The following is a 24888-nucleotide window of genomic DNA, read 5'->3' as shown; positions in this document are numbered from 1 at the left end:
AAGATACTTTCCAAATAGTACTACTAGGCACCACCTAGAAGTGGTGCTTCAGAGAATATTAAATGTGGAAGGTGTCATTCTTATTAACACCTGGATCTATGAAAACCAAGTTCAGAAAAGCTCTGTGAGGTCCACAGGTGCATAGTGGCAGAACCAAGTGTGCCGACCTCTAATCTTACATCCTTTCTGCTACTCCATGTTTCCGTTAACGACTTGATATTCCTTATTAGGATAACAAATACTTAATTTTTAGTATTACCCTAATATTATAAAACAAGCTTATGGAAAACTATCCATTTATAAGTTAAAATTTCAACCTGAAGAAAAGAAACTGCTTTAGAATGAAGAATGATTTCCTTGATATTTTGCTTTCAATTTTAGGTACAACTTGCCCATTGTACTTTTGGTGGTGAATAATAATGGAATTTACCAAGGTTTTGATGCAGATTCTTGGAAGGAAATGTTAAAATTTGGAGATGCTACTGCAGTGTAAGTAACCCAGAACAATGTGTATTTAATTTCTCTCATCTATTTTAATCTCTCCTTAAAGAGTCTGCTGTATTGAAATGTGCTTCTGTCATGTGAGTATTGTTTACTTATATTGTCAGCCCCTCTAAAGAGTAGGAACCCTATCTGCATGACTCCCCTTTGTACAACCATTTGTAATGGGGTGCTTCATTTTTTTTCATTTTCTTTTTTTTTTTTTTTCCAAATTTTTATTTAAATTCTAGTTAGTTAACATAGTGTAATATTGGTTTCAGGAGTAGAATTTAGTGATTCATCACTTACATGTAACACCCAGTGCATGATAGGGTGCTTCAATAAATAATTTATGATCAGGGGGCCACTGAAGACTTGGGACAATTAAGTTTGATGTCTGAGCTTTAATGAAAGGGCTTGTTGCAAAATGCTCCCAGTCCTTCTATTCCTATTACACCATGGAAGACATGAATGTTAACATATTCTTTATGATCCAGAGGTCTTCCTTCTCTTTATTACTTAACAAACTCTTGATTATCTGATGGCAGAGTCAAAGTGAGACAGTATTTAGCTGGCCATGCTACGAGTCATGAATTTGCTCAGTCTGGGGTGGAGCAGGGTGTGAGTATGTTTGCTTATGCTTCACTAACTTCAGTTCTCATTTTGCTGTTATTTGCTATATTTTGCAATAACCATTCCTTTTTTCTTCTTTTTATTTTGGGTTCATGGTAGTTGATGGCATAGCTTGCACTGTTCAATATAGTAGCCAGTAGCCATGTGTGGTTATTAAATTAAATTAAAAAGTCAGTTCCTTATTTTAACTAGTCACATTTCAAGTGCTCACAGCAACAGGTTGCTAGTGGTTACTATATTGGGTAGCACAGATACAAATATAAAACATTTCTATCATCACAAAAAGTCCTATTGGACATTGCTATATAGACAATAAAAAATATATGGAAAGTTTAGGGGCACCTGGGTGGCTCAGTCAATTGGACGTCTGACTCTAATTTTGGCTCAGGTCATGATCTCGGGGTCCTGGGATTGAGCCCCACAACAGGCTCTGTGCTCAGCAGGGAGTCTGCTTGAGGATTCTCTCTCTCCTTCTCCCTCGCCCCCCCCAAAATAGATAATCTTTAAAAATATATATATATATATATATGGAAAGTTTAGTGTACTGGCATATTTGTTTAAGTGTTGGACATAAAAGTATGCCTTTGAGTTCAGCCTAAATTTTTCGATAAATTATTTCAGAAAATGACTTTTTTTTTCTATTGACTTATGAATTTTTTAGGGCTCCTCCATTCTGTCTTCTACCAAACTCACATTATGAGCAGGTTATGACTGCGTTTGGAGGCAAAGGGTATTTTGTACAAACACCAGAAGAACTCCAAAAATCACTGAAGCAGAGCTTGGCAGACACAACTAAACCTTCTCTTATCAATATCATGATTGAGCCGCAAGCCGCACGGAAGACCCAGGTAAATTCAGTTGCTAAGCAGAAATCAGAAATGCATCTTCCATCCTATCCCCAGAAGTATCTAGCAAATAGAACACTCTGTTCACAGAGTTCTTTCTAAACCATTTCTGAGTTTGGCACTTTCTTGTGTTTTTTCAATAAGTATTTGTTGAGATATGTGTTAGGTGTGTTGTGTTACTTGCTAAGAATAGCTGATGAGCAAACCTGAACTCAGCCCTCACCTAATGGAGCTTAGAGACCAGTAGGGGAGAGGGTTGTGATGCATTCACAACTGAATTCACAACTGAATGCATCACAACAAAGTGAGGCAGTTGCTCTGAAGGAAGCCACCCAGTTCTGAACAAATATACTACCAAGGAAGCTGATTTATTTTGGGGTCCCAGGGGAAATCTTCTCAGAGGAACTTGTGCTTAAGCTGAGATCTGAAAGAAAAGTAGGGACAGTCTCAAGCAAAGAGGCTAGGGAAGACTGACGGCAAGGAGCATGGCAAGTCTGAGCAACTGAAAGAAGGCCAGAGTGGCTAGAGGCAGAAGGTAAAGGAAGCCCAGTGGGAGGGTGAGACCATAATAGGAAGATATGTGCAGTTACATTCAAAATTGGTTACTTTGGCCTCCATAGCAGAACTACAGTATAGATTATAGCAGTAAAATAAATGACAAGATGTGTAGCATGATCCTCTCCCATCCCAGATTAAGTTGCTTTTCATACTAAATTTTATGCTCTGATCCTGGTCCTGCCACTTGCCCTCTCTTCTATACCTGTCTTCCATGCTTACACCTTGTGTATCAGTCACTGTTTTCAGAGCAGATCATTTTTTCAAGATGTTTCTGTCTTGGTTCTTTATACATATATATGCTGCAAGATCTTTTTCTTTTTTGTTTATTTTCTTTTTTTTAAGATTTTATTTATTTATTTGAGAGAGAGAGAGAACATGAGCAGGGAAGAGGGGCAGAGGGAGAGGAGGAGGCAGACTCCCCGCTGAGCAGGGAGCCCAATGTGGGCCTTGATCACAGGATCCTGAGATCATGACCTGAGCTGAAGGCCGATGCTTAACCGACTGAGCCACCCAGGCACCCCTCTTTTCCTTTTTTGAATAAGGTAGTAGACCAGTAGGCAAATGGATGCCTGGACAATCAGTTAAATGTAAATTAACTAATTTGGAAACTATAAAATATATAAAACTCTACAAAAATTCTTTTTCTATAGAAACATATCAGAGGGGCACCTAGGTGGCTCAGTTGGTTAAGCGTCAGACTCTTGATTTCGGCTCAGGTTATGATCTGAGGATCCTGAGATCAAGTCCAGTGTAGGGCTACATGCTCAACAGGGAATCTGCTTCTCTCTCTCTCTGCCCCTGCCCCTGCTCGTGTGTACTCTCTCTCTCTTTCAAATAAATAAATAAATCTTAAAAAAAACAAAACAAAAACCAGGTATCAGAGACTTTGGTGAAAGGAACAGAACAGAACTACAAAATAGCCAGAAAACAATTAACAAAATGGCAATAAGTACATATTTATCTGTAATTCCCTTACTGTAAGTAGACTAAATGCTCCAATCAAGAGTGGCTGAATGAATAAGAAAACAACACCCATCTATATGCTATCTACAGGAGACTCAGCTCAGATGTAAGGACACGCAGTCTGAAAGTGAAGGGATGGAAAAAGATATTCCGTGCACATGGAAACCAAAAGAAAGCTGGAATAGCTAATATTTATATCAGACAAAATAGACTTTAAAACAAATATTGTAATAAGAGACAAGGACACTGCAGAGTGATTAAGGGGTTAATCCAAAAAGAAGGTATGACATTTGTAAATATTTATGCACACAACATGGGAGCACCTAAATATATAAAGTAAATATTAACAGACCTAAAGGGAGAAATAGCACTACAATAATAGTGGATTAAAATAGGGGATTTTAATACACCACTTACATCAATGGGTAGATCATCCAGACACAAAATCAATAAGGAAACATTGCCTTAGATGACACATTAGAACAAATGGATTTAACAGCTATATTCAGAACACACACACAAAATAGACAGTCTTGAGACCATGTTAGTCACAGAAAAGCCCTAATGAATTGTCCCCTCTCTGCTAGTGAATTTACATTTCTAATGATCTGCTTCTAATGATCTATTCTCCAAGTTCTCTATGAATTTGGGGAGGTATTGCTGGAGAAATACAAGTTCTTGTCTCCTCTGTTATAACTCCATAAGGATTATCCTTATAGTTCTTGAATCTATCATTTCAACATTATTTGTCCTCATTTCAGTGAATTCCACACATATTATAGTTTCCAAGCTGTTCATTTTTCATTGTCTGTGTGTCCATCTGCCATGTGTTGTTTTGATTCGCAGTGTAGGGTAGGCTGGCTGCTTCCTATTACAATATAGAGAGGACCTAATTCTCTGCAGTCACCATGTCCCAGCCACATGTGTAGGATGGTATTAGTCCTGGGGAAGGCTTCTGTGCACTGCTCTTCCTACCCAGGTTCTTAGATTTGGGAGCTTGCCCTCTTTGGCCTTCCTTCATCTCCTTTCTTCTTTTGAATTTACTTCTGGTTCTTCCAGATTCTAGTGTTTGTGCCCTGATTACTGTTCATAGTTGTTTTGTAGGACAAGACAGCAAGGTTCACTATGAATTTTTAGCTTCCTTTTGGGAAGAGCACAAGACCAAAGACAAACCTAAATGTGGATATATAATGGGACTTTTAGATTTTAGAACAAGGAAAACAGTGAGGATATAGTTTGAGGCAATTAATTCTTTTTAATGAATGTTTGTTGTCTTTTCTTTTTCTAGGATTTTCACTGGCTGACCCGCTCTAATATATAAATAAAGATGCCAGGGTTTGGTCTTGAGGAGTTTCTCTTTCTTGTAAGATGGAATTTTGTTTTCCACAGCAAAATTAATAAAATGTTAAAAATTATTGTACAAAGAAAAATAAAAAACATTTCTAAATGACATTTCATAGTAAAGGAATTGACTAAAAACAGAAAAAGTTACAAGTATTCTACCACAGATATAACCCATTTACAGATGAAAGATGGAAGTGGGTTTTATTAAATAGTAGCATTGTAACTGCCTAACTGCTGAGTTACACATCAGTATTCTTTTACATAAATCCATTCTTAAAGTCACATTTTTTTAATTTAATTTTTTTTTAAAGATTTTATTTATTAGACAGCACAAGCAGGGGGTGGGGCAAAGGGAGAGGGAGAAGCAGACTTCCCGATGAGCAGGGAGCCCGACAGGGTGCTCAATTCCAGGACCCTGAGATCATGACCTGAGCCAAAGGCAGACACTTAACTGACTGAGCCACCTAGGTGCCCCAAAATCACATTTTTAAAAATAAAGACTTATTTATTTGAGAGAGAGAGAGATTGAGAGAGAGCATACATGGGCGAGCAGGGGGAATGGCAGAGGGAGAGAGAGAATCTCAAGCAGACTCCTCTCTGAGCACAGAGCCCCAGGCAGGGCTTGATCTCAAGACCCTGAGATCATGACTTGAGCTAAAATGAAGAGTTGGATGTTTAATCAACTGAGCCACCCAGGTGCCCCAAAGTCACATGTTTTTTAAAAAATGTCTGAGGAAAATATTCTCCAGGATTTTCCAGTGTAGAGGTATGTTCAGTAAGTTGGAGTACATAGGCTATTTCTACTTCATAGTTTATCTGTTGATCACTTTGTACCTTAGACTCCCCAGTATTTAGTGGACTTGTTCTATACTTTATGAATTGGGGTTTTGTTTGTTTTGTTTTTCTGGAAAGAACTTACTGAGCCAAAGGAGGAGTCATACCATACCTGAACTAATAATTCAGGGTATCTTTGGATTAGCAGACCTTAGTTTATGTGTACCACATTGAGATCAACAGAGTCAACAGCCTTAATATTTAAAGAACTCTTACAAATAAGAAAAATATTAATGAACTAGTAGAAAAATTAGCAAAGGGCATGAATGTATAATTAACTGAAAAAATGCAGTAAAATGAGTATAAATAAATACAAAGGAGTATGAATAAGTGTGAATATGTAAGTTAAACTGAAAACCCGTAGTTTTGCTTATCCACTTGGCAAAGCACTTTTAAAATTATAATTCTCAGTGAGGGTGAGGGTAAAATGAAGATGACACTGCTATGCTATGGTGGAAGTTGAACTTGGTACATTTTCAGAGAGTAATTCTAGCAGTCCTTGTATTTGGAATCTTAAAAATGTTCATATGCCCTAACTCTTGACCCAGTGAGCCTATTTAGAGAGTGTGTCCTAAAGACATAATAAAATAGTTGGTCAAATATTTATATACAAGGCCATTCAGCATAGTTTAGAAACAATGCCAGTGTTTAATAAGATGACATTGGTTACATATATTATGATCTGTTGACCTGATAAAATAAAAATTGTGTTAAAGAGTATTTGTAAATGGAGGAATAATCACAGTATAATACTAGTGAAAAAGACAAGCTACAAAATGGATGGATACAAGTCACGGTATACAACTATACTCTTGCACACATACATACACAGAAAAAAAAAGATGGGGACAACAAAACCAAAATTTTAATATAACTTGGTGATGGAATTATAGGTAATTTTTATTTCCTCTATTTTTTCCTTCTTTTACAAAATTTTAAAAGTAATTATGTAATTTTTGTTATCAGAAAAAGACATTATTTTAAAAGAATATTAGAAATGGAAAAGTATTTATTTTCAGGGTCATTCTTGCTTATTACCTGCAATTTTATATGAATTGGAACACAGGACTTTTTCTTAAAGTTCAGCAGGTTTGCACCATACACATCAAACTTGTCTCCATTGGCTACTTAGGGGCATAAGTGACTTCTACAGAGTAGACTCCAGCTTTGAGACGTCAGTCCAGAAGATACTTGCAGGGAGCTGCGGTTTTATGCAGTGAGCCCCTGAAATTGGGCCCAGGCAGCAGATACTCTTTTTTTTTTTTTTAAGATTTTATTTATCTATTTGACAGAGAGAGCACAAGCAGGGGGGAACAGCAGAGGGAGAGGGAGAAGCAGGCTCTCCACTGAGCAGGGAGCCTGACATGGGGCTCAACCCCAGGACCCTGGGGTCACGACTGGAGCTGAAGGCAGGCACTTAACCAACTGAGCCACCCAGCTGCCCCGGCAGCAGATACTCTTCTGTACTTCTGAGATACATGCTAGAGAGCCTCGGCTCATAAAAGCATAGAGCATATCAAAAGGAGTGTTGAGAGTGGGTAGATCTTATAAACCTCATCAGTGTCCTACTCTGCCCATGGACGGTTGCCTCTGGTGGCCAAGTGCAATACAGGATTCTGCTGTAAAAGTAGTGTGGAAGCTTTGATGAATATTCATGAATTGAACTATATAAATCTAACTACCAAATAGAACTTGGGGAAAATGCTTGCTCCCTAGCCATATTTAGTTCAAGAGGGAAAAAAAATGTTAACATGTTAGTAGACTATCTGGCAGAGGTCAGTCTGAGCATATGAAGACCAGATTGACACTGTCCATTGACTGCTTATTTTGTAAAAGTAATCTTGAAATTAGTCTCCTTTTAACAGTTTTCCCTGGGGCACCTGGGTGGCTCAGTCAGTTAAGTGTCTGACGTTAGGTCAGATCACGCATGATCTCAGGGTCTTGGGATCAAGCCCACGGCAGGCTCTGTGCTCAGTGGGGAGTCTGCTTGTCCCTCTCTCTCTCTCTCCCTCTGCCCCTCTGCATGTGTGTGCTCTCTCTCAAATAAATTTAATTAATTAATTAAATCTTTAAAAAAAAAAGAATTTTCCCTTAGAAGGATAAGGTGTTGAAGAAGCCCCTCTAAGATGAATCTATTGGTTGATAGTCAAACTTACTTTGATAAAACATTTTTGTACTCCCTAGTTTAATAATTAACACTTAGGGGCACCTGGGTGGCTCAGTTGGTTGAACGTCTGACTCTTGGTTTCTGCTCAGGTCGTGATCTCAGGGTCGTGAGATCAAGCCCTGCGTTGGGCTCTGGGCTCAGTGGGGAGTCTGCTTCTCTCCTTCTCCCTCTGCCCTTCTGCTTTTACTTCCCCCCCCTTTTTTTTAAAGTTTATTTATTTAAGTAACCTCTACACCCAACATGGGGCTTGAACTCATGACCCCGAGATCAAGAGTCACATGCTCTTCCAACTGAGCCAGCTAGGTGCCCCCAATTTTAGGTCTTTATACAGCCACCTGCTCTGCAGTGGTTCACTTAATAGTTGAATGAGAATCTTTTTTTAGAAGATTTTATTTATCTATTTGACAGAGAAAGAAAGAGAGCACAAGAAGGGGGAGCAGCAGAGGGAGAGGGAGAAGCAGGATCTCCACTGTGCAGGGAGCCTGACATGGGGCTCAGTTGGAAAATAGCTCAGTGGATATTTTCTATGGTTATTTAACACTTGTGCCTTTGAAGTAGTTCAGCTTATTATGTGAAGTGAGTCTATTTTCCTTAGGAAAAAAAGTCTCAACTCTGTTACAAAGAAATAGTAGGACTGTTGCTCACCAAAGGAAAATGAAAATACGGAATCCAACAATGTTTTTCTTCCTTTACTATTTGCAGGACACTTCACTAGGCAATGGGGAAGCGGTGCATTCCTATGAAGAAGTGCCATATGACTGAAACAAACGAACTTAGAGTGATTGGGATAGCATTTCAAATGAACGTATTAAGAAAGTTGGAAACGAGTTAAATTCCGGTTGGGAAATATGACCGAGAAACCCTGATAAAACGGACTCTGCTGACTGAAAAGTAAAAGGTTACAGAAGAAGTCTGAATCATCTGTTGATTTCTGGTTGCATTTGCTGCTGCTAATCTGAATAATGGTGTAATGTAGATAAAGGAAATTGAAGATCCTATTAATTCCTCCCATAGATAAGGTGCAAATAAAAGTATACATTGCTTGGGTTCAGATCTGACAAGCAGTGCTGTCGACACCACTGGTTTTCACTGCGTTATCTTAGATCTTCCCTCCCTTCCAAGGCCTTTTCTAGGAGAGAGGCTAGCCAGTCAGTGAACCCATGGTAAATCCGGATTGAATGTTTACTCCAGTTAGGGAGCAGAGAAAGGCACACCCAGAAACCCCTGGATCTCCAGTTTCAAGTATGAAGGAAACACTCGAAATTTTGACTCAGGCCTGGAAATCTCCACAGGGATGGCATTATCCACAATTTTGTTCTTTGTATCAGTGGTCACTAGAATGACCTGTGGTTTGTGGAATGGTTAATCTACAGCCATGTGGCTCATGCCCTGGTCCCAGCATGTTCCTGGGAATTGCCCCCTCCCCCCACTGAGGAAGGTGGGCTCAGGAAATCAGATCCAGTTTCACCTTAGCCTGAGTTTTGCTCACACTGTGTACACCCACCGATTTTTGCCATGTGAAATTAGCAATATCATTCAAGGTCTAGCTCAAAAGACATCTCTTCCATGAAAATGCCCTTCCTCCCTGCCCCATGTGCACCTCTGTCATTACTCAGAATGTTCATGGTAAATTCCCATTGCCCTCCCCCACTCAACTGAGTGTGTACCCAGATGTCACCCACCCCTCCTCTTTCAGGACCTGTGTCCTCTTGCTCCTGTTGGACAGGCTCCTCTGTGAGTTCACTCCTGAAGCATCCACTTCCACATGGCATATAGCAATATGAGATATTTTCTCTGAGAGGAGGTGACCCAGGGGGGGTTTATATCACAAACTGCAGCAAACAGCCTCCCAACCAGAATGCACAGTGGCTACATGAGCTACCAAGGATCAGAAGCCCACCCCTGATACCTGGATATTGGATAAGCCCAACAGTTCTTAGAGCGGTGCCCTGGTTCCAACTGTGTGGGAGAGAGGGTGGTTGGAGGCCATGAGGCCTGACGTCACTGAGTTAGTTTCCACCCTGGCAAAATAGAGGATAAAATTGAGTTGAATTACTAAAAATAAATATTTCTTTCACACTTGAGTGCTTTGAACTGAAATTTATACCCACTACGTTCATAAAACCATTTCACAACACCGTGCTATCCCTGCCTCCCCACCCTTCACCAGTCACTCCAGCTCCCTCCCCACTGCCCTATGTTACCATTTTTCAGAATTTTCATGGTTTTCTTCATTTGATTATTTTTGCATATTAACTTCACTAGCACAAAAAAAAAAAAGTGTGCTTTAAAATACAGTGTACTAATAGAAAAAGTTGAGGTTCAATAAGGCCAATAGATCAGGAGACAATTGTCTTGAGAAGATAGTTTCTTACAGTTCCTGAGAGGAGAATGCCACACCACGCAGGGCCACAGAAGAAGACACTGAGGTCAGTCTCAGGCATAGAGAGAAAAGGAACTAGCGGGCTGAAACTTTTATTGTTGTCTCCTCCGGAAGAAAGAGGTGAGGCATGGTAAACAGGTTTAGGATTGGCCAGTTTTAATAATTTCCAAGGGCTCTGGAGTGTAGGGGCAGGCCTGGTTATCTGGTGCTGGCTCTGGGTTGATTAGGGAAGGAGGATAGGGGAGTGTGAGAGCTCATACAGACTGTGATAAAGGGGGTGGGTGGAAATGTGGGCTCCTGAACAGTTGGTTTGCATATGAAAGGAGAGTTTTGTTTGTTCTCTCTAGGAGTTAGCTAACCTGGGAGGGGCAGTCCCTCCAGGAGCCTCAGAATTACAGAAAACAAAAAGACACAGTTAATACAGAGTGGAGTCAAATGAATATATGAAATATTTGTTCATATGGTATTTGGAGAATTGAATTTTAAAGTATTGTTTCTATTTAATGCTAAAGTATCTTTGAATTTTTGAAAGTGTTTTTTTATTGTTGTTGTTCCTCAGTGGAGTTTTAAAGTTTTCGTGATATTAGCCCTGCTAATTTTTGTTAAATTTTTTCCTAGACATTAATCTGTTTTGTGCTATTATAAGTTCTTCTGCTATATTTATAGTGCGCTATTGTTCACGTATTTTGTGTATTAATTTATACCTTAATGAATTCTCTTAAACCTCTTCTTCCTTTCATAGAGAACTAACTGAAGGTTACCACAGGGGAAGGGGGGGTCAGATGGGTGAAATAGGGGATAGGCATTAAGGAGGGAACTTGTCATAATGAGCACCGGGTGTTTTATGGAATTGTTAAATCACTATATGGTACACCTGAAACTAATATAACACTTAACTGGAATTAAAACACAAACTTAAAAAATAATTAATTTAAAAAAGAAACACCTCTTCTTCCTTTCTTTTATCTGGTGGCCTTTGTTGGTACTTCCAGAACAATGCTAAATGATACTGGTGACTGTGGGTATGCACCACTTTTGTTCTAGGTGTTTTAGAATCAGCATATATATGGTTTATCTGCTTTCTTCTTTTAGGAGGGGCAAAAGATGACAAGAAAATCTCCCTAGGAGTTACTGAGGCTGCAGGGTTTGAATGTCTTCCCCGAAGGATGTAAAGTCGGAAAAGAATCCCCAGCCTTTCCCAGTTGGTCCTTGTGCTTGTGGACACCTGCAATAAAAGGTAACTCCTTGGCAAATGAATTAGGGCTAGTTGAGGTGCTAGTCAATCATTTGTCACCTAGGCTGTCTTCCTTCATGGCACCAAGACCAATGACAAGGGCAAACATACTGAGAAACCTGTTCCTCTGTAGTCTTCACCTTCACAATCTCAGACCACGTTCCCAAGAAGAGTCAGCAGAGGTTGACCTTCTTTCCCCACACAGTGATGTGTATATGGGTTGGGGTTGCCAGTGGGGTGGGGCTTTGCATGGGATTAAACACCCCGAAGGTTTTATTCAGGGGACCACCCTTGTGAGAGAAAACAGGGAAGGAACAGGAAAAGGCTGGGAGAACCATCAGACTGCCCTGCAGACCTGACCCTGGGAAGGGAGGGAGGAAGAGGGAACGTTGGGTGCAAGCATCCCCGATGCCTGCAGTCTGAGGAAGATGCGGCAAAGCTTCTGTCACTGTCCCAGGTCTCCCAGGAACAGGCCCCCTTCGTACCCTACTGGGCACAGACATTGGAGAGGGGCAACACGGTACCTGGAAGATGTGGGCTTGGCTCGGATCAGGGATGGATTTCAGAGAGCAGCAGCTGGGCATCTTGGCCATTGGCTCCTCACGGCTGCCACAGGTACTTCTGGAGGTCTCTGCTGCTGCCTTTAGACTGTTTGGGCTGAAAAATGGGGAGACAAAGTTTGTTCAGCAGGGCTTAAAATCCAAGGATCAGATCCAAGTCCATCTGCAACTTGTTTTTTTTTTTAAAGATTTTATTTATTTATTTTATTTTTTATTTTTTTTTAAAGATTTTATTTATTTGACAGAGAGAGACACAGCGAGAGAGGGAACACAAGCAGGGGGAGTGGGAGAGGGAGCAGAATCCCTGCTGAGCAGGGAGCCCGATGCGGGGCTCGATCCCAGGACCCTGGGATCATGACCTGAGCCGAAGGCAGACGCTTAACGACTGAGCCACTCAGGCACCCCAGATTTTATTTATTTCTTTGACAGAGAGAAACACAGCGAGAGAGGGAACACAAGCAGGGGGAGTGAGAGAGGGAGAAGCAGACTTCCTGCTGAGCAGGGAGCACGATGGGGGACTCCATCCCAGGAGCCTGGGATCATGACCTGAGCTGAAGGCAGACGCTTAACGACTGAGCCACCCAGGCGCCCCTGCAACTTGCTTTTCAGCTTGAGGCCTCAACTGTCCCTCTTGGACAGAGTATGATAAGCCCGAGGTTCCATCCTGGTTCTGCTTTGGGGGTTATACAATCTAAGTCTCATTTTCCTCATCTCTATAATGGGGATAATAGAATACCTAACTCATAGAGTTTTCTGGAGCAAATTCTGTTTATAGGAATGCATCGCACAAAACCTGGCACAAAAATGCTCCTTGACAGCTGTCAGCCCCTCTCCCTTCACTCCCTCTTCATGCTTCAGGCGCCCAATGCTCACAGAAGAAAGGGTCAGGAAAAAGCTAGTTTTGTCCCTCTGTGGAATCTTCTGGTAAGAGAAGTCCCCCCTCGTCTATGGAGTTATCGTGTGCTTTGGACAGCTGGGGAACTGACCATGGTCAATATTGAGTTTGACTGCTTTCCTTCCATACCTCAGCACAGGCCTGGGCTGTCAGTGTAACCTCAGGAGAAGGCACATTCATTTGAGTCAAACTGAATTAGCCAGACCAGTCGGTGGCTGGGAAGTCACGTGCTGCTTTCCCAAACCAAATAGAAATTATTTTTAGATTATTCACTGTTTGGTATTATCCATGCCACAGCTCCCTCCTATTAAGGCACATCAGAGAAAATTGGCTTCAGCCAATTAATGGATATTTTGCAAGCAATTTGTCAGTATTGGGCCTCTGTTCTCATTTGCGAAAAGAGTGGTTGAAACTGACCAGTGGTTCTCAATCCTGGCAGCACACGGAAATCACCTGGGGATCTTAAAAATCTTGAATCCCAGGCCACAATCTAGCCAAATTACATCAGAATTTCTAGGGTGGGATCCAGGCATCATTTAAAGTTCCCCAGGTGATCCTAGTGTGCAGCCCAGCTTGAGAACCAGCGAAAGAGGGTTTCAAAACTTCCTCCCATCTCTGATTCCAGGGACGTGAGCTTGAAGAGGTACAGTCTACTTCTAATTTAATTCATAAGATAGGAATTCTGAGTGAATATTCCAGCAATTTTGTAGTTTTATATTCTTAAATTCTCTGTTCACAATCAGGTTCCTCTTTGACATCTAGGTCAGTCCATGTTTAAATTCATAATTTTACTTTTTTCCTACATAAATATTTGTTTACTTCATGCATCTGTCATAATGTCTTATTTTTATCTATTAGTATGTGACAAGTATATATTTCACAGAACTGGATAACTTTTCTTTATTACTCTATGATAGAAATCAGCCACTGAACTCCATTTTTTTTAAGATTTTATTTATTTATTTGAGAGAGAGAGTGCGCGCACATGTGCACAAGCAGGGGGAGGGGCAGGCAGAGGGAGAAGCAGGCTTCCCGCTGAGCAGGGAGCCCGATGTGGGGCTCGATCCCTGGACCCTGGGATAATGACCTGAGCCAAAGGCAGAGGCTTAACCGACTGAGCCCCCCAGGCGTCCCATGAGCTCCACTTCTGCTTGTTATCATAATTGTACAACTTGATGAATTCTTACGTAGTTATGCATCCGTGTAGCTGCTGCCAGATCAAGATATATAGCATGTCCAGCAACCCAGAGTCAACCCTCCATTCCCCAGGGGTAGCCGCTCTCTGACTTCTCACCAGAGGGTAATACTCCGTCTCTTCTAAGTGCTTCATCTACCTTAGGTTCATTCCTCTCCCGTTTCCTTCTTCCCTGAGGATGATCTCATTTGGGGGCGGGGGGAGGGTGGAGTCCTTACCCTGCCATCACGGGAGAGGTCTGCTTCAAGCATGACTGGTTCAGTAATCTATGTGTAACAAACCATCCCCAAACTTAGTGGCTAAATACAAGACCTTCTCTCTTGCAGCTTTGCAGGTTGGCGAGGCTCAGCTGATTCTCCTTACTTCACTAACAGTCTTTCTTGCAGTTGCCATCAAATGGCAGCTGGAACCGGGTCCTCTAGAGGCCCCACTGGGCTGGAATTTCTGAGTTGCATTTTTTGCTCTGAGAAAGTAAAAATTAGCTCAGGCTAAGAATGTAAAAATCTGCCTAGCCATTCGTCAAGTTAGAATAAGAGATGTGGATAAAGCCAGATGCAAAGTTAACAGAAGGAAATATTTTATCCAAGGACACAATGCAACTGGAAATGCCGAACATCCATCTTTCTTACTCATGAGAAACTTTGTTTTCTAAAATCATAGATTATCAAAAACGTTTATCAGTAAGCATGGCATGCCCAAACAGCCTTGGTTTGCAATGCCGATGCAGAGTTTCTGGACACAGATTTCTCCATCTATCATAACTTTATAGCATTCCAGGAAATAGGACCTTGGGGTCTACTTCATAGTCCAGATCTGATGTCGAGTCCTTTACACAAAGCCTGCTTTGCTTTGAGCCTATCGAACTTTTGATTCAATACTAAAATCATTTATTTGCTATTCTTAAGTGGTGAATTTTATGGTATGCAAATTTATGGTCTGTGAAATATGGCATCCCAATTTTTCTAAAAGATAACCATTGAAAGAACTGGGATGTTATATATGGCTTTGAATCCTTTGGCACTTCCTGGGCCAGCCAGGCACAGTATCATCATAATCCCATTGCCCGGCTCCTTAGCAGATCTCCAATGTTTCAATTTGTAACTGGGCTGGAATACTGAAACTCTCTCATACACCCCCATCTTTTGTCCTCTGCACCCAACTCATCCTCCTTGAGCCCCCTCATCCCTCTTCATATAATGCATATATAGTCTACAAGTGCTTTGCGTGAGAATCGTTGGTTTTTAATGTCACCTTACACTGAGTTTCCTCAATGACCTCAATTTAATAAAATGATTTTTCAATTCAAAAATGAACAAAACACTCAGCTTCATTTATAGTCCACCTAAACACCACCCCTCCCCTGAATCCTATGCTAACTCTACCTTTGGTGAGTTGCCCCACAGTTCCTCTGGACTGTGGCCTGTTTCACTGCCATGAGTCCATAAACCTGACTGTGTCAGACTACAGGTTTGTTCCTGACAGTCCTAAGTTGGTTGGTCTAGGACAGCCCTAGAACCTTGGCACTCCTCCATGTGGTCTGTCTGCACAAGCAGTGTCTTCCCCTCCAGGGGTTCTCTCTCCAGCAGGATACCTGGGCTTTTCACATAGCAGCCAACTTCCACCAGGGTATGAGTAAAAGCTACCAGGTTTTCTTAAGACTTTGGCCTGGAACTGTCAGTGTTACTTCTGCATTATTCTCTTGGTTAAAGTGAGTGACAGGGCCAACCTACATACAATGTGGGAGAGGGATTACACAGGGCCATAACTGTCAGGAGGTGTGGTTTCATGGAGGGCAGTCTTTGGAGGCCAGCTTCCTCAGCTGTCCTCTCTCCTCATGGCAGTTCCCATCTTGAGGCTTCATCTGCCTTGGGTTTTAGCCACAGACGCTGCTCATCTGCAAATTGCATCCACTTTTTGCAAACTGCTGGGGCTCTTCTGTCATCTGCTCAGTCCTTTCCACATTCCTCTGGGGACCTGAGGAGTTTCTGGATGCATTCTCCACACTATGCTGGGATGTCCAGGCCTCCACAGGCCCTTCTCAGGCCCCTCGGCCTGGACTTCTCCCTCAGACATTGTAATGCTACCACCAGATGCTGTGTTGGACATGGCTTCTCCTTGAGGTCCACACTCTGGGGATCCAGGCCCCCCTTCTGCCCAGGGATTCCCCATACTGGGCTGACCTACCCACCCCCTGAGGAGATAAATGCCACTGACTCAAGGAATGGAGGGCTGTGGGAAACAAGAAAAAAAAATATGGAGGAGAAAATGGCTAAGCTCTAAATATAGCAGTATAACCTTTTAAAGAAAGGTCCAACAGTGAGGCTGTTCTGTTTTAGGTAGCTATTCGTGTTGCATGTCAGTATTGTTGTGATCTGGACTTAAGGTAATGGCAATGATAAGGTGTGTATAACCCTTAAGAGCTTTCATACACATAATTTTATTTCATCCTCACAACATCCTTTTGAAAGGAGTGTTGATTATTATTCCTATGATAAGGAAACAGGCTCAGGGAAATCAAGTGACTTTTCCAAAGTCACATATTGTGTGGTTTTATCTTGAAGGGACAATTTTAAAATAGAAAATGTTTGAAAGAGAACAAATGGGCCTATGATTTGAAATGAGAACTTCTGGAATTTTCCATTTTGATTATCTTACAAAATGCTTGACTTAAAATTTAGGAAAAAAAGTCAGCATGACCTAAAGAACAGTGGCAAAACTATAAGCAACAACAATGATGAAGTGATAAAGAAATAGATCACAAAGTGTCTATTTAATTCAACATCCATTGAGTCCCTACCATGTGCCATTCACTTTGTCAACCCTGTATGTGGCAAGATGTGAGCCTCTAGATTGCTTATCTGAGAAGTCATGAGACAAAGTTTCCACCCTGGAAGAGCTAATGGGGCCCCTAGACCAACTTTGGGCTGCGATTTGACTCCATGGGATTGATAACAAAGAGGATGCAAGTCTCTCAAATTGCAAGAGAGCATGAGGGGGGCTGTTTCAAGGATAGAGAAGGAATCAGGGCTATGGGTGACAGCCACATAAGGGATAAATCTAGCTCCTCAGCAATAATAACACATGGCAATGTGCTTGACCATGTGCAGTTGAGACTACTCAAATTCCTGGCAACATGGTACTCAACAGAACAGGAGATAGTTTTCATAAGACCCAGCAGACATGGGAGAAAAAGGGCTCACCAGAGACTTTGGCTTAGGGGTCTTTGAAAATTGCTTCTCACTATCTCTTTTAATACGTCTTGATCCTTCCTTTAAACCATTGCATAGTAAACACTTTACATACATTATTTTTTAAAAGCCATATTCCATTCTAAATAAAAATAGACTGCTGGCTGGAGAGAGAGAGAGAGAGAAAGAGAGATCACCAACAAAAACAATAGTATATATGGCTGGTGTCAGAGAAATTACTGCTGTGCTCTCTTCTAGAATTTTTATGGTTTTAGGTCTCACGTTTAGGTCTTCAATCCATTTTGAGCTCATTTTTGTGTGTGGTGTAAGAAAGTGGTCCCATTTCATTCTTTTGCTTGTTGTTGTCTGGTTTTCCTAGAACCATTTGTTGAAGTGACTGTCTTTCCCCCATTGTATATTCTTGCCTCCTTTGTCATAGATTGATTTGACCATATAATCGTGGGTTTATTTCTGGGCTCTCTATCTGTTCCATTGATCTATGTTTCTGTTTTTGTACAAGTACCATACTGTTTTGATTACTGCAGCTTTGTAGTATATCTTGAAATTTGGAATTGTGATACCTCCAGTTTTGTTCTTTCTTCTCAAGATTGCTCTGGTTATCCAGGGTCTTTTGTGGTTCCATACAAATTTTAGTATTATTCTAGTTCTGCGAAAAATGCTGTTGGTATTTTGATAGGGTTTGCATTGAGTCTGTGGATTGCTTTGAGTAGTATAGACCTTTTAACAATACTAATTCTCCCAATCCATGAGCATGGAATATCTTTCCATTTGTTTGTGTCATCTTCAGTTTCTTTCATCAGTGTTTCATTGTTTTCAGAGTACAGGTCATTCCTCTCTTTGGTTAAGTTTATTCTTTTTGGTGCAATTGTAAATGGAGTTGTTTTCTTAATTTCTCTTTCTGTTGCTTCATTATAGAAACGTTACCAATTTCTGGGAATATATTATTGTTGTTTTCTTTTTCCTTTTTCTCTCACTGTGTTTATAATTGTACACTGGGACTAACAAGTTTGAGCTATTTGGATATAAACCATTACAGTTTTCTTTGACAGTGTGACTCAGCTTAGGCAAATAGGGTTGAGGATGATCCAGAGAAAAGTAGAACAAATTGGCTATTAATGGAGCCAACTACTAATATAGATGGAAATGTTTTTAGCAGATGTTCTTTCCAGGAATCTCCCAGACTGACTGAAATAGGGCAAAAATAAAAATGGAAAATTACTTTAGAAGGTCATTTGCATATTGGATGCTATCACTTATCAGTTGCCTTGAGTTTGTAGAGTTCCTAATTCAAGAACTGTTCTGTTTTAAAAATGGACTTCAAGCTGATATGTAAGGGAGGAATTGTAAAAGAAATTTGGGGTGTATATGAAAGACAAAAAAGAAAGTAATGAGATGTATTTTTAACTTGTCTTCAATTCAAAATATATCTTTGAATTTGCAAACCACAGGCCTCTTCCAGAGAATTTCTGCACCAATAAAGTGAAATAAAATTACAAACTGGAATCTGAAAATATGGTTACATATGTTTTTAGGGTGGATGTGCTGTTTAAAGGGCAGGGAGGAACGTGGAGAAGACGAGACCAGAAGAACACGGCTACAAATTAGAATTCTCTAGGGAAGTTATAAATTTGTCCAAAATTCCCTGCTGAAATGGGCATCTAGATAATTATGCCCCAATAATTCAATCACTGTGGATACACTCATTTTGCTGACTGAACCCTTAGACCAGTGGTTCTTAAAGTGTGGTTCATGGACCAGCAGACACAGCACCTTGAAATATAGGAAGTGCAAATCTCCACCCAACTTCCAAGACATTCTGAGTCAGAAACAAAAATCCGTATGTTGACAAACCCTCTGGGTGATCTGGTGCATGCTAAAGTTAGACCTGTTTACTCCAGATTCATAAGTTTTTAGTTTTAGGCATCCAAGAAAGAAGACTTGGCCCATTTTTCTCCTGTCCAGGTGTTTATGGACTTCTAGCCTCCAGATCTGTGAGAAAATACATCTGTTGCTGAAGCTCCCCAGTCTGTGGTGGTAATGTTACAGCAGCCCTAGCAAACAAATACCCTAGGTTCATGTGTTTTCTAGGCAGCGTGTGGAAAACCACAGACTGTAATCGAGAGAAGATCAACATCTCCCTGTCTGAAGACTATTTTTAGGGGTTGATGACATTTATTTCCTGAAGCCAGACCTGGGCAGAGTGGGTTGTCCAGTTCCAGGCCAGGTGGTATTACTGACACGGGAGGCGTCTGGAACATCAAAGAGAGAGCCTGTGGGAGGCAGGTGGGAGCCAAGGCACTCACAAAGCCACCGATTCAGAGAGGGGCCTCTGGAGGCTCACATTTAAAGGCCAGACCATGTGTAAGCTGCCTTACATGTGTCATTTCATTCAAAGCTAAGCCCTCTGCAGCTGCAAACTTGTGGTTCCCTTGGCAAGAGGCAAGTCTGTTCCAAGACATGACAAAGGGAATCTTGATCCAGCTGGAATTACTCTTAAGGTTTTGGATATGCTGCAGTGCAGTTTATCTATCTTGTGTGTACCATGCAAACCAATTCATTAACTTGTTCAACACTTTGAAGACCAGCTGTGTATCTGAGTTGACACTTAGAGGGATAAAGGGATGAAGCAGTCATGAGCCTTGTGCTCAAGTAGTTAATAATTTACTCAGAAATAAAATATAGCTAAGTAACATATTGCAAGATTAAATGTGTAGACCAGAGCTACATTTACATTTGCATATATACTTACACATATAAGTGTTCTTATTTCTGAATAGTTTAGATTGCCCCTATTATGTGGCGAGGCATTGTATAAGATACTTTACAAGTGGTATATCAAATCCATACTGTTGAAGAGGAGACCTCTCTCCCCACACTTCCACTCTGGGCCACCCCCTTCCAAGTTTATGTCCCCATGCCCTCCAGAAGGAAAGGAGTTATGGGTCTGATTATTCAGAACCCAGGACATGCATTGAGCCGTTTTGCCCACGGGCAGGGTCCCTCTGCCTTGAAGATCAGCTTTATGGTGGAACCACCTGTCTTTTTCCTATACATGGGGTCAGGGGCTTCCTAGGGGCTGCTCACCCAGGTCTGGCCTCTGTCCCATCTTCCTTATTCTTGTTCCTGCGAGGGGAGGCAAGAAGAAGCCCAAAGAAGGGCTGGCATCTTCATTCTTCTGGGGAAGAAACAGGCAATCTTCTGTGGCTTGCCAGCCTAGCCAACATCTTCCAACTCAGCCTTTGCCAGACTCTGTCTTGGTTGGTTACCACAATTAATAAAGTGTTCCTGGGGCACCTGGGTGGCTCAGTTGGTTGAGCTTCCAACTCTTGATCTCAGCTCAGGTCTTGATCTCGGGGTCACAAGTTCGAGCCCCACATTGGGCTCCACACTGGGTGTGGTGCCTACTTAAAAAAAAGTACAGATGAAGTGTTCCTGATTCCCACTTGGCTGCTATCAGGCTTTCACGGAGGGCCCTAGTCAGGAGTCCTGAAGGGAAAGAGATGAGTCCTGAGATACGGCTATTCCTAGCCCAAGGAAACTCAGGGTTAATCACTTACACTTCATAGAGATAACATCAGAGAATGTTACCTCTTTTAAACTCCTGAAGAGTTTCTCCACAGTGAGTGGTGGAGCCAGGATTTGAACCAGCTACTGTCTGACTTTAAACCATAGCTCTTGCCACCACTCACACTGCCAAGAATGAAAATCAAAGAACACACTAGGGAAGCTCCAGGGTGGTGGGGGGAACACATTCCTTCTGGCAAACTCTTCATGGAAAGGAAACATTTGAACTTGGGAGAACTGGGAGCACTTGGACATGAAGGGGTGGGAGCATGGCTTTCCAAGAGGAAAGAAGAGCAGGTATTTGGGAACTGGCTGTTAGGCCAGGGAGAACACAAGGCAAACTGTCCCTGCTAGCAATTCCCAGCATGAGCAGGAGGTGGAATGCCCCTATAAAATATCCCCCAGCCGGGTCATTGTCCAGTCATGCACTTTTGGAAGTGACCTTCTGCCATTCCAGGCTGCCAGAATCTGCCTGTGTCTACCACCGAAGCTCAGCTCATTCTGTTTCCCTCTGAGGACTCTGGCCCGTGATGGGCCATGTTCGTGCCCACTCTGAGCCCTGGGCCGGAGCAGTTGCCCTCGCCTTCCTCCTCCTTCCCTGAGGTGTTTGGACCTGGCGCTGGCTAGTGTGGTGTAAAGAACCCAGGCTTTGGGGGTATGCGGCCAACTTTGTGTTCTAGCTCTGTGGCCTTGGGCAGGTGACCTAAACTGCCCTATCAGCCCCTGTTTCTTCTTCTGTAACACGGAGATAGTAGCACCTACCTCATGGAGTTGCTGTGAGGCTTTACAAAAATAACATGTGTACTAGTATAATAGATGCTTAGTGAACAGGGGCTCGTGTTGGTATTTCCATCCCTTAGGGTCAGAATTACCTCCAACTCTTTCATGAATCTCTCCTTGAGACCTAATTTCAAAACTTTTCCTTACCTCCTTCATTTCTTTACCTCTTACCACCCTTCACGGAAGCCCTCTTGGTTAATTATATCTCTCCATTATTCTGCCTTATACTGAATACCCCCGGACTTCTATTGTATATGCTTTTTGTCTATCTTGAGACTGCCACTAGAATGTAGGTACCTGGGGGCAAGAAATTTTGTACGTTTGATTCACGCTGAATCCCCAACTCCTAGGTCTTTGCCTGGGCACAGTAGGAATTGAGTCAGTATTTGTTGAATGAATGAATGAATGAATGAATGAATCCTCTGACCTCCCTCTCACCTTCCTGAATCATTCTTTTTCTGTTTCCATCTTCTCCAATTTAGCCTTGTGCCTCCCCTTCCTGAGGACACAGGACACAGGACAGTGTGATTGTGAAACAGCACAGTTACGTTCAGTAACTCTGTATATAAGGAAACAGGTAATCACATAATCCATAACCAGGTGGAAAATTTTTCTCTCTCTAGTGCTTGGAAAAAAAAAAAGTCACCTGTTCTTATTCTAGATTGTATAGGTATACATTTGGCCTTGCAGACAACCCTATCTCTGTGGGCTATTTGTAAAGCACTTCGAGACTTTAAGGAGTGGACTACCTACAGAACATACTGTGGCCCCCAGTTTGTGCAGTTTGTTCTGCTATAGCCTGCAGGACGGAGAACCTCCTGGTTACAGGAACACAGACCCCAAAGCAGCATGCGCTGCAGTGCCTGTGTATGTTCTCCCCTCTGCCATAGCTTATTGTTTCCTAAGAGTCTGTGATTCTAAAACGCTCCTCAGTAGCTTCCGATGATTGTCTTGGCCGAGATTTCCCTTCCCAGAGTGGGATGGGAGGATGTGTCATTATACGTGGCATGGGCAGTGCCCTTTCCCACCCATTACTTCAGAGCCTGGGTCAGTACTGATCTATCAGTGTGTTAGGAATGGTCCTGTTCTAGGGCCTTGCCAAACAACACAGCCACATACCCTTGACCTCTCCCTCTGGCTGTTCAGAGACCAAATCATTTGAAAATGCTGCTTTGTCCAGGCACCTGGGTGGCTCAGTCTGTTAAGCATCTGACTCTTGGTTTTGGCTCAGGTCATGATCTCAGGATCGTGAGATCGAGCACCATGTCAGGCTCCATGCTAAGATTCTCTCTCTCTCCCTCTCCCTCTGCCCCTCCCCCCACCCCAGCTTGGCACAAGTGTGCGCACACTCTCTCAAAAAAGAAAAGGAAATGATGCTTTGTCTTTATCGTGGACCAAATAAAATTGTGAGGTGGCCCTTCCTCTGTACTCCAGCCAATCTCTTGGAATACAAGAGGGACTATTGTCTCTAGGTGGGATTGTGGTAGAGGTGATGTGATGGGGCAGTTGGAGTTGAGTTAAGGGGGAGGCAGTGCGGTTGGGGTGGTAATATTCTTCCAATAAATATATAAAAATACAAATAGCAGTCAACTAGGAACATGCATTTGGACTGGCCAGAAGAGAATGAAGTGAATGTCAACTAAGTTTTCTGGGATTCACCCTAGTTGAAATTTGAGGCAAACTCACCAACCCACCTTCAAGAGTGGGGCTAAGATTTGTTATGCCCTTTGGTAGCTTAACAATTATTTTGAGGGGGCGCCTGGGTGGCTCAGTCACCAGTTAAGCGTCTGCCTTAGGCTCGGGTCATGGTCCCGGGGTCCTGGGATCAAGCGCCGCATCAGGCTCCCTGCTCAGTGAGGAGCCTGCTTCTCCTTCTCCCTCTGCAGCTCTCTCTGCGGCTCCCCCTGCCGGTGCTCTCTCACTCTCGCTCTTTCTCATATAAATGAATAAAATCTTTAAAAAAAATTATTTTGAGTTCATATATTTCTATGATTCTTGAAATAAGCAACATCAGGAAACTGGCTTTGCTTGGGAATCAGGATGTTTTCCCTTCTTACAGGCTTCAGTTCAAGAACCATTGCTCCTCGGTTGTCGTAAACCATTTGGGGATCTCCTCTGAAGTCTCTAGCCCTCTCTCACTTCCTGCCATAAAAGCTTTTCTGTCTCCCTACCAAGAGTGTGGGTTTTGCATCTTCAGAGCTGAACGATTCTTGGACTCCCAGCACTCCTAGGTCCAGTTTCAGGTAAAGGTAAGGTTGACTGACATTCCCTTGGAGAACAAGTCCAGGCCTGGGAGCACTGATGGCATCTGGCTATGTGTACCAGCATGAGGGCTCAGGTCCAGGCTTGCCAGTCATCACTCCCCCTGCCAGTGACCTGATGTCTGCTGCTCTCCCCTTATGAGCCTCACATAAGCCTGTTTCCTTATCTGTAAAATGGGAATTATAAATCTAGTCCCACTGCTTCCCTCATGAACAACCAAGGGGAAAAATGATAAAAAGGATTTTATAAAAAATAAAGCCCAGTATAGTAATTATTTGTCTAGCATGTCAGTAATGTGTTTATTGTATAAAACATAGATAAGAAAAAGGGGGTATCAAATAATAGCAATTAAATAAAATTGGGTTTGAGAGTCAAATACTTTTTGAGGCAAAGCAAAGTAAATAGGTTTCTTTACTGCAGGACTTCCAAGTGGTTTTAGTATACATATATATTATAAATTTCCAAGAGGGACATAAAATAGTGTTTTTCAATTTATGTGAACTCCTCTGCTTTTTAAAAAATTGAGTATCTCTTACAATGTGTGTATCTCAAGCACAGTTTGGGAAACACTGAATTGGATAAGATTATTGTTGCTATTGTGATTGCATCCAGGTGGTTCAAGGCCAACTCAGTGCAAATCTCTTCCCTGAAAGTGAGGCTGATCAAGTTCCCTGTCCTGGAGATGGAAATGCAGGCTCAATGCCTGGGTGAGTCTAATTTGTCTCATTAGACTTCCTACTAGTTCTTTTGGTTCTCTGGTGGGTCTTTCCGTTGCATCCTGAGGTTCCATGGGTTCTGGCTCTGATTTCAGCTTGAGTTGCCACGAGCCAGGGAGCTTGTGAGGAGGGACTTTCCCTGGGCTTCTTAGTTTCCCAGTCTTACCTCTCTCCTGCTGATGCAGCTGCCGGTGGGAGGTGGCCAGGGCCTAAGCATAACTGAATCATCCTTAATTCCGGGCCAGAACATGCTCAGAGCTCTGTTC

General features: G+C 42.1%; 1 protein-coding gene across 6 annotated transcripts in view; it reads left to right on the top strand.

Annotated features, from left to right (window-relative positions):
* The window catches only part of HACL1 (2-hydroxyacyl-CoA lyase 1), a 50901-nt gene extending 27001 nt beyond the window's left edge, over positions 1-23900 (top strand). For 2 of the 6 annotated variants that reach the window (XR_004300092.1, XR_004300095.1), the window contains 5 exons: positions 382-489; positions 1775-1961; positions 8527-8843; positions 11300-11444; positions 23704-23899. Coding sequence is in view for 2 of the 6 variants with exons in the window: in XM_032408739.1 (XP_032264630.1) it covers positions 382-489; positions 1775-1961; positions 8527-8586 (355 nt within the window). In the remaining 4 variants the exon portion in view is untranslated. Of the gene's footprint in view, positions 1-381; positions 490-1774; positions 1962-4767; positions 4802-8526; positions 9998-11299; positions 11445-11898; positions 12057-23703 lie in introns of those variants that run through there. The other 4 variants (XR_004300093.1, XR_004300094.1, XM_032408739.1 and 1 more) reach the window with 4 other exon arrangements.
* The last annotated feature ends 988 nt before the right edge of the window (positions 23901-24888 follow it).

The sequence above is a fragment of the Phoca vitulina genome, unplaced genomic scaffold (assembly GCF_004348235.1).
Source record: "Phoca vitulina isolate PV1807 unplaced genomic scaffold, GSC_HSeal_1.0 scaffold10, whole genome shotgun sequence".
NCBI classification, from domain to species: domain Eukaryota; kingdom Metazoa; phylum Chordata; class Mammalia; order Carnivora; family Phocidae; genus Phoca; species Phoca vitulina.
Note: the sequence above shows the minus strand (reverse complement) of the source record. Positions and strands in the feature narration are given on the sequence as shown.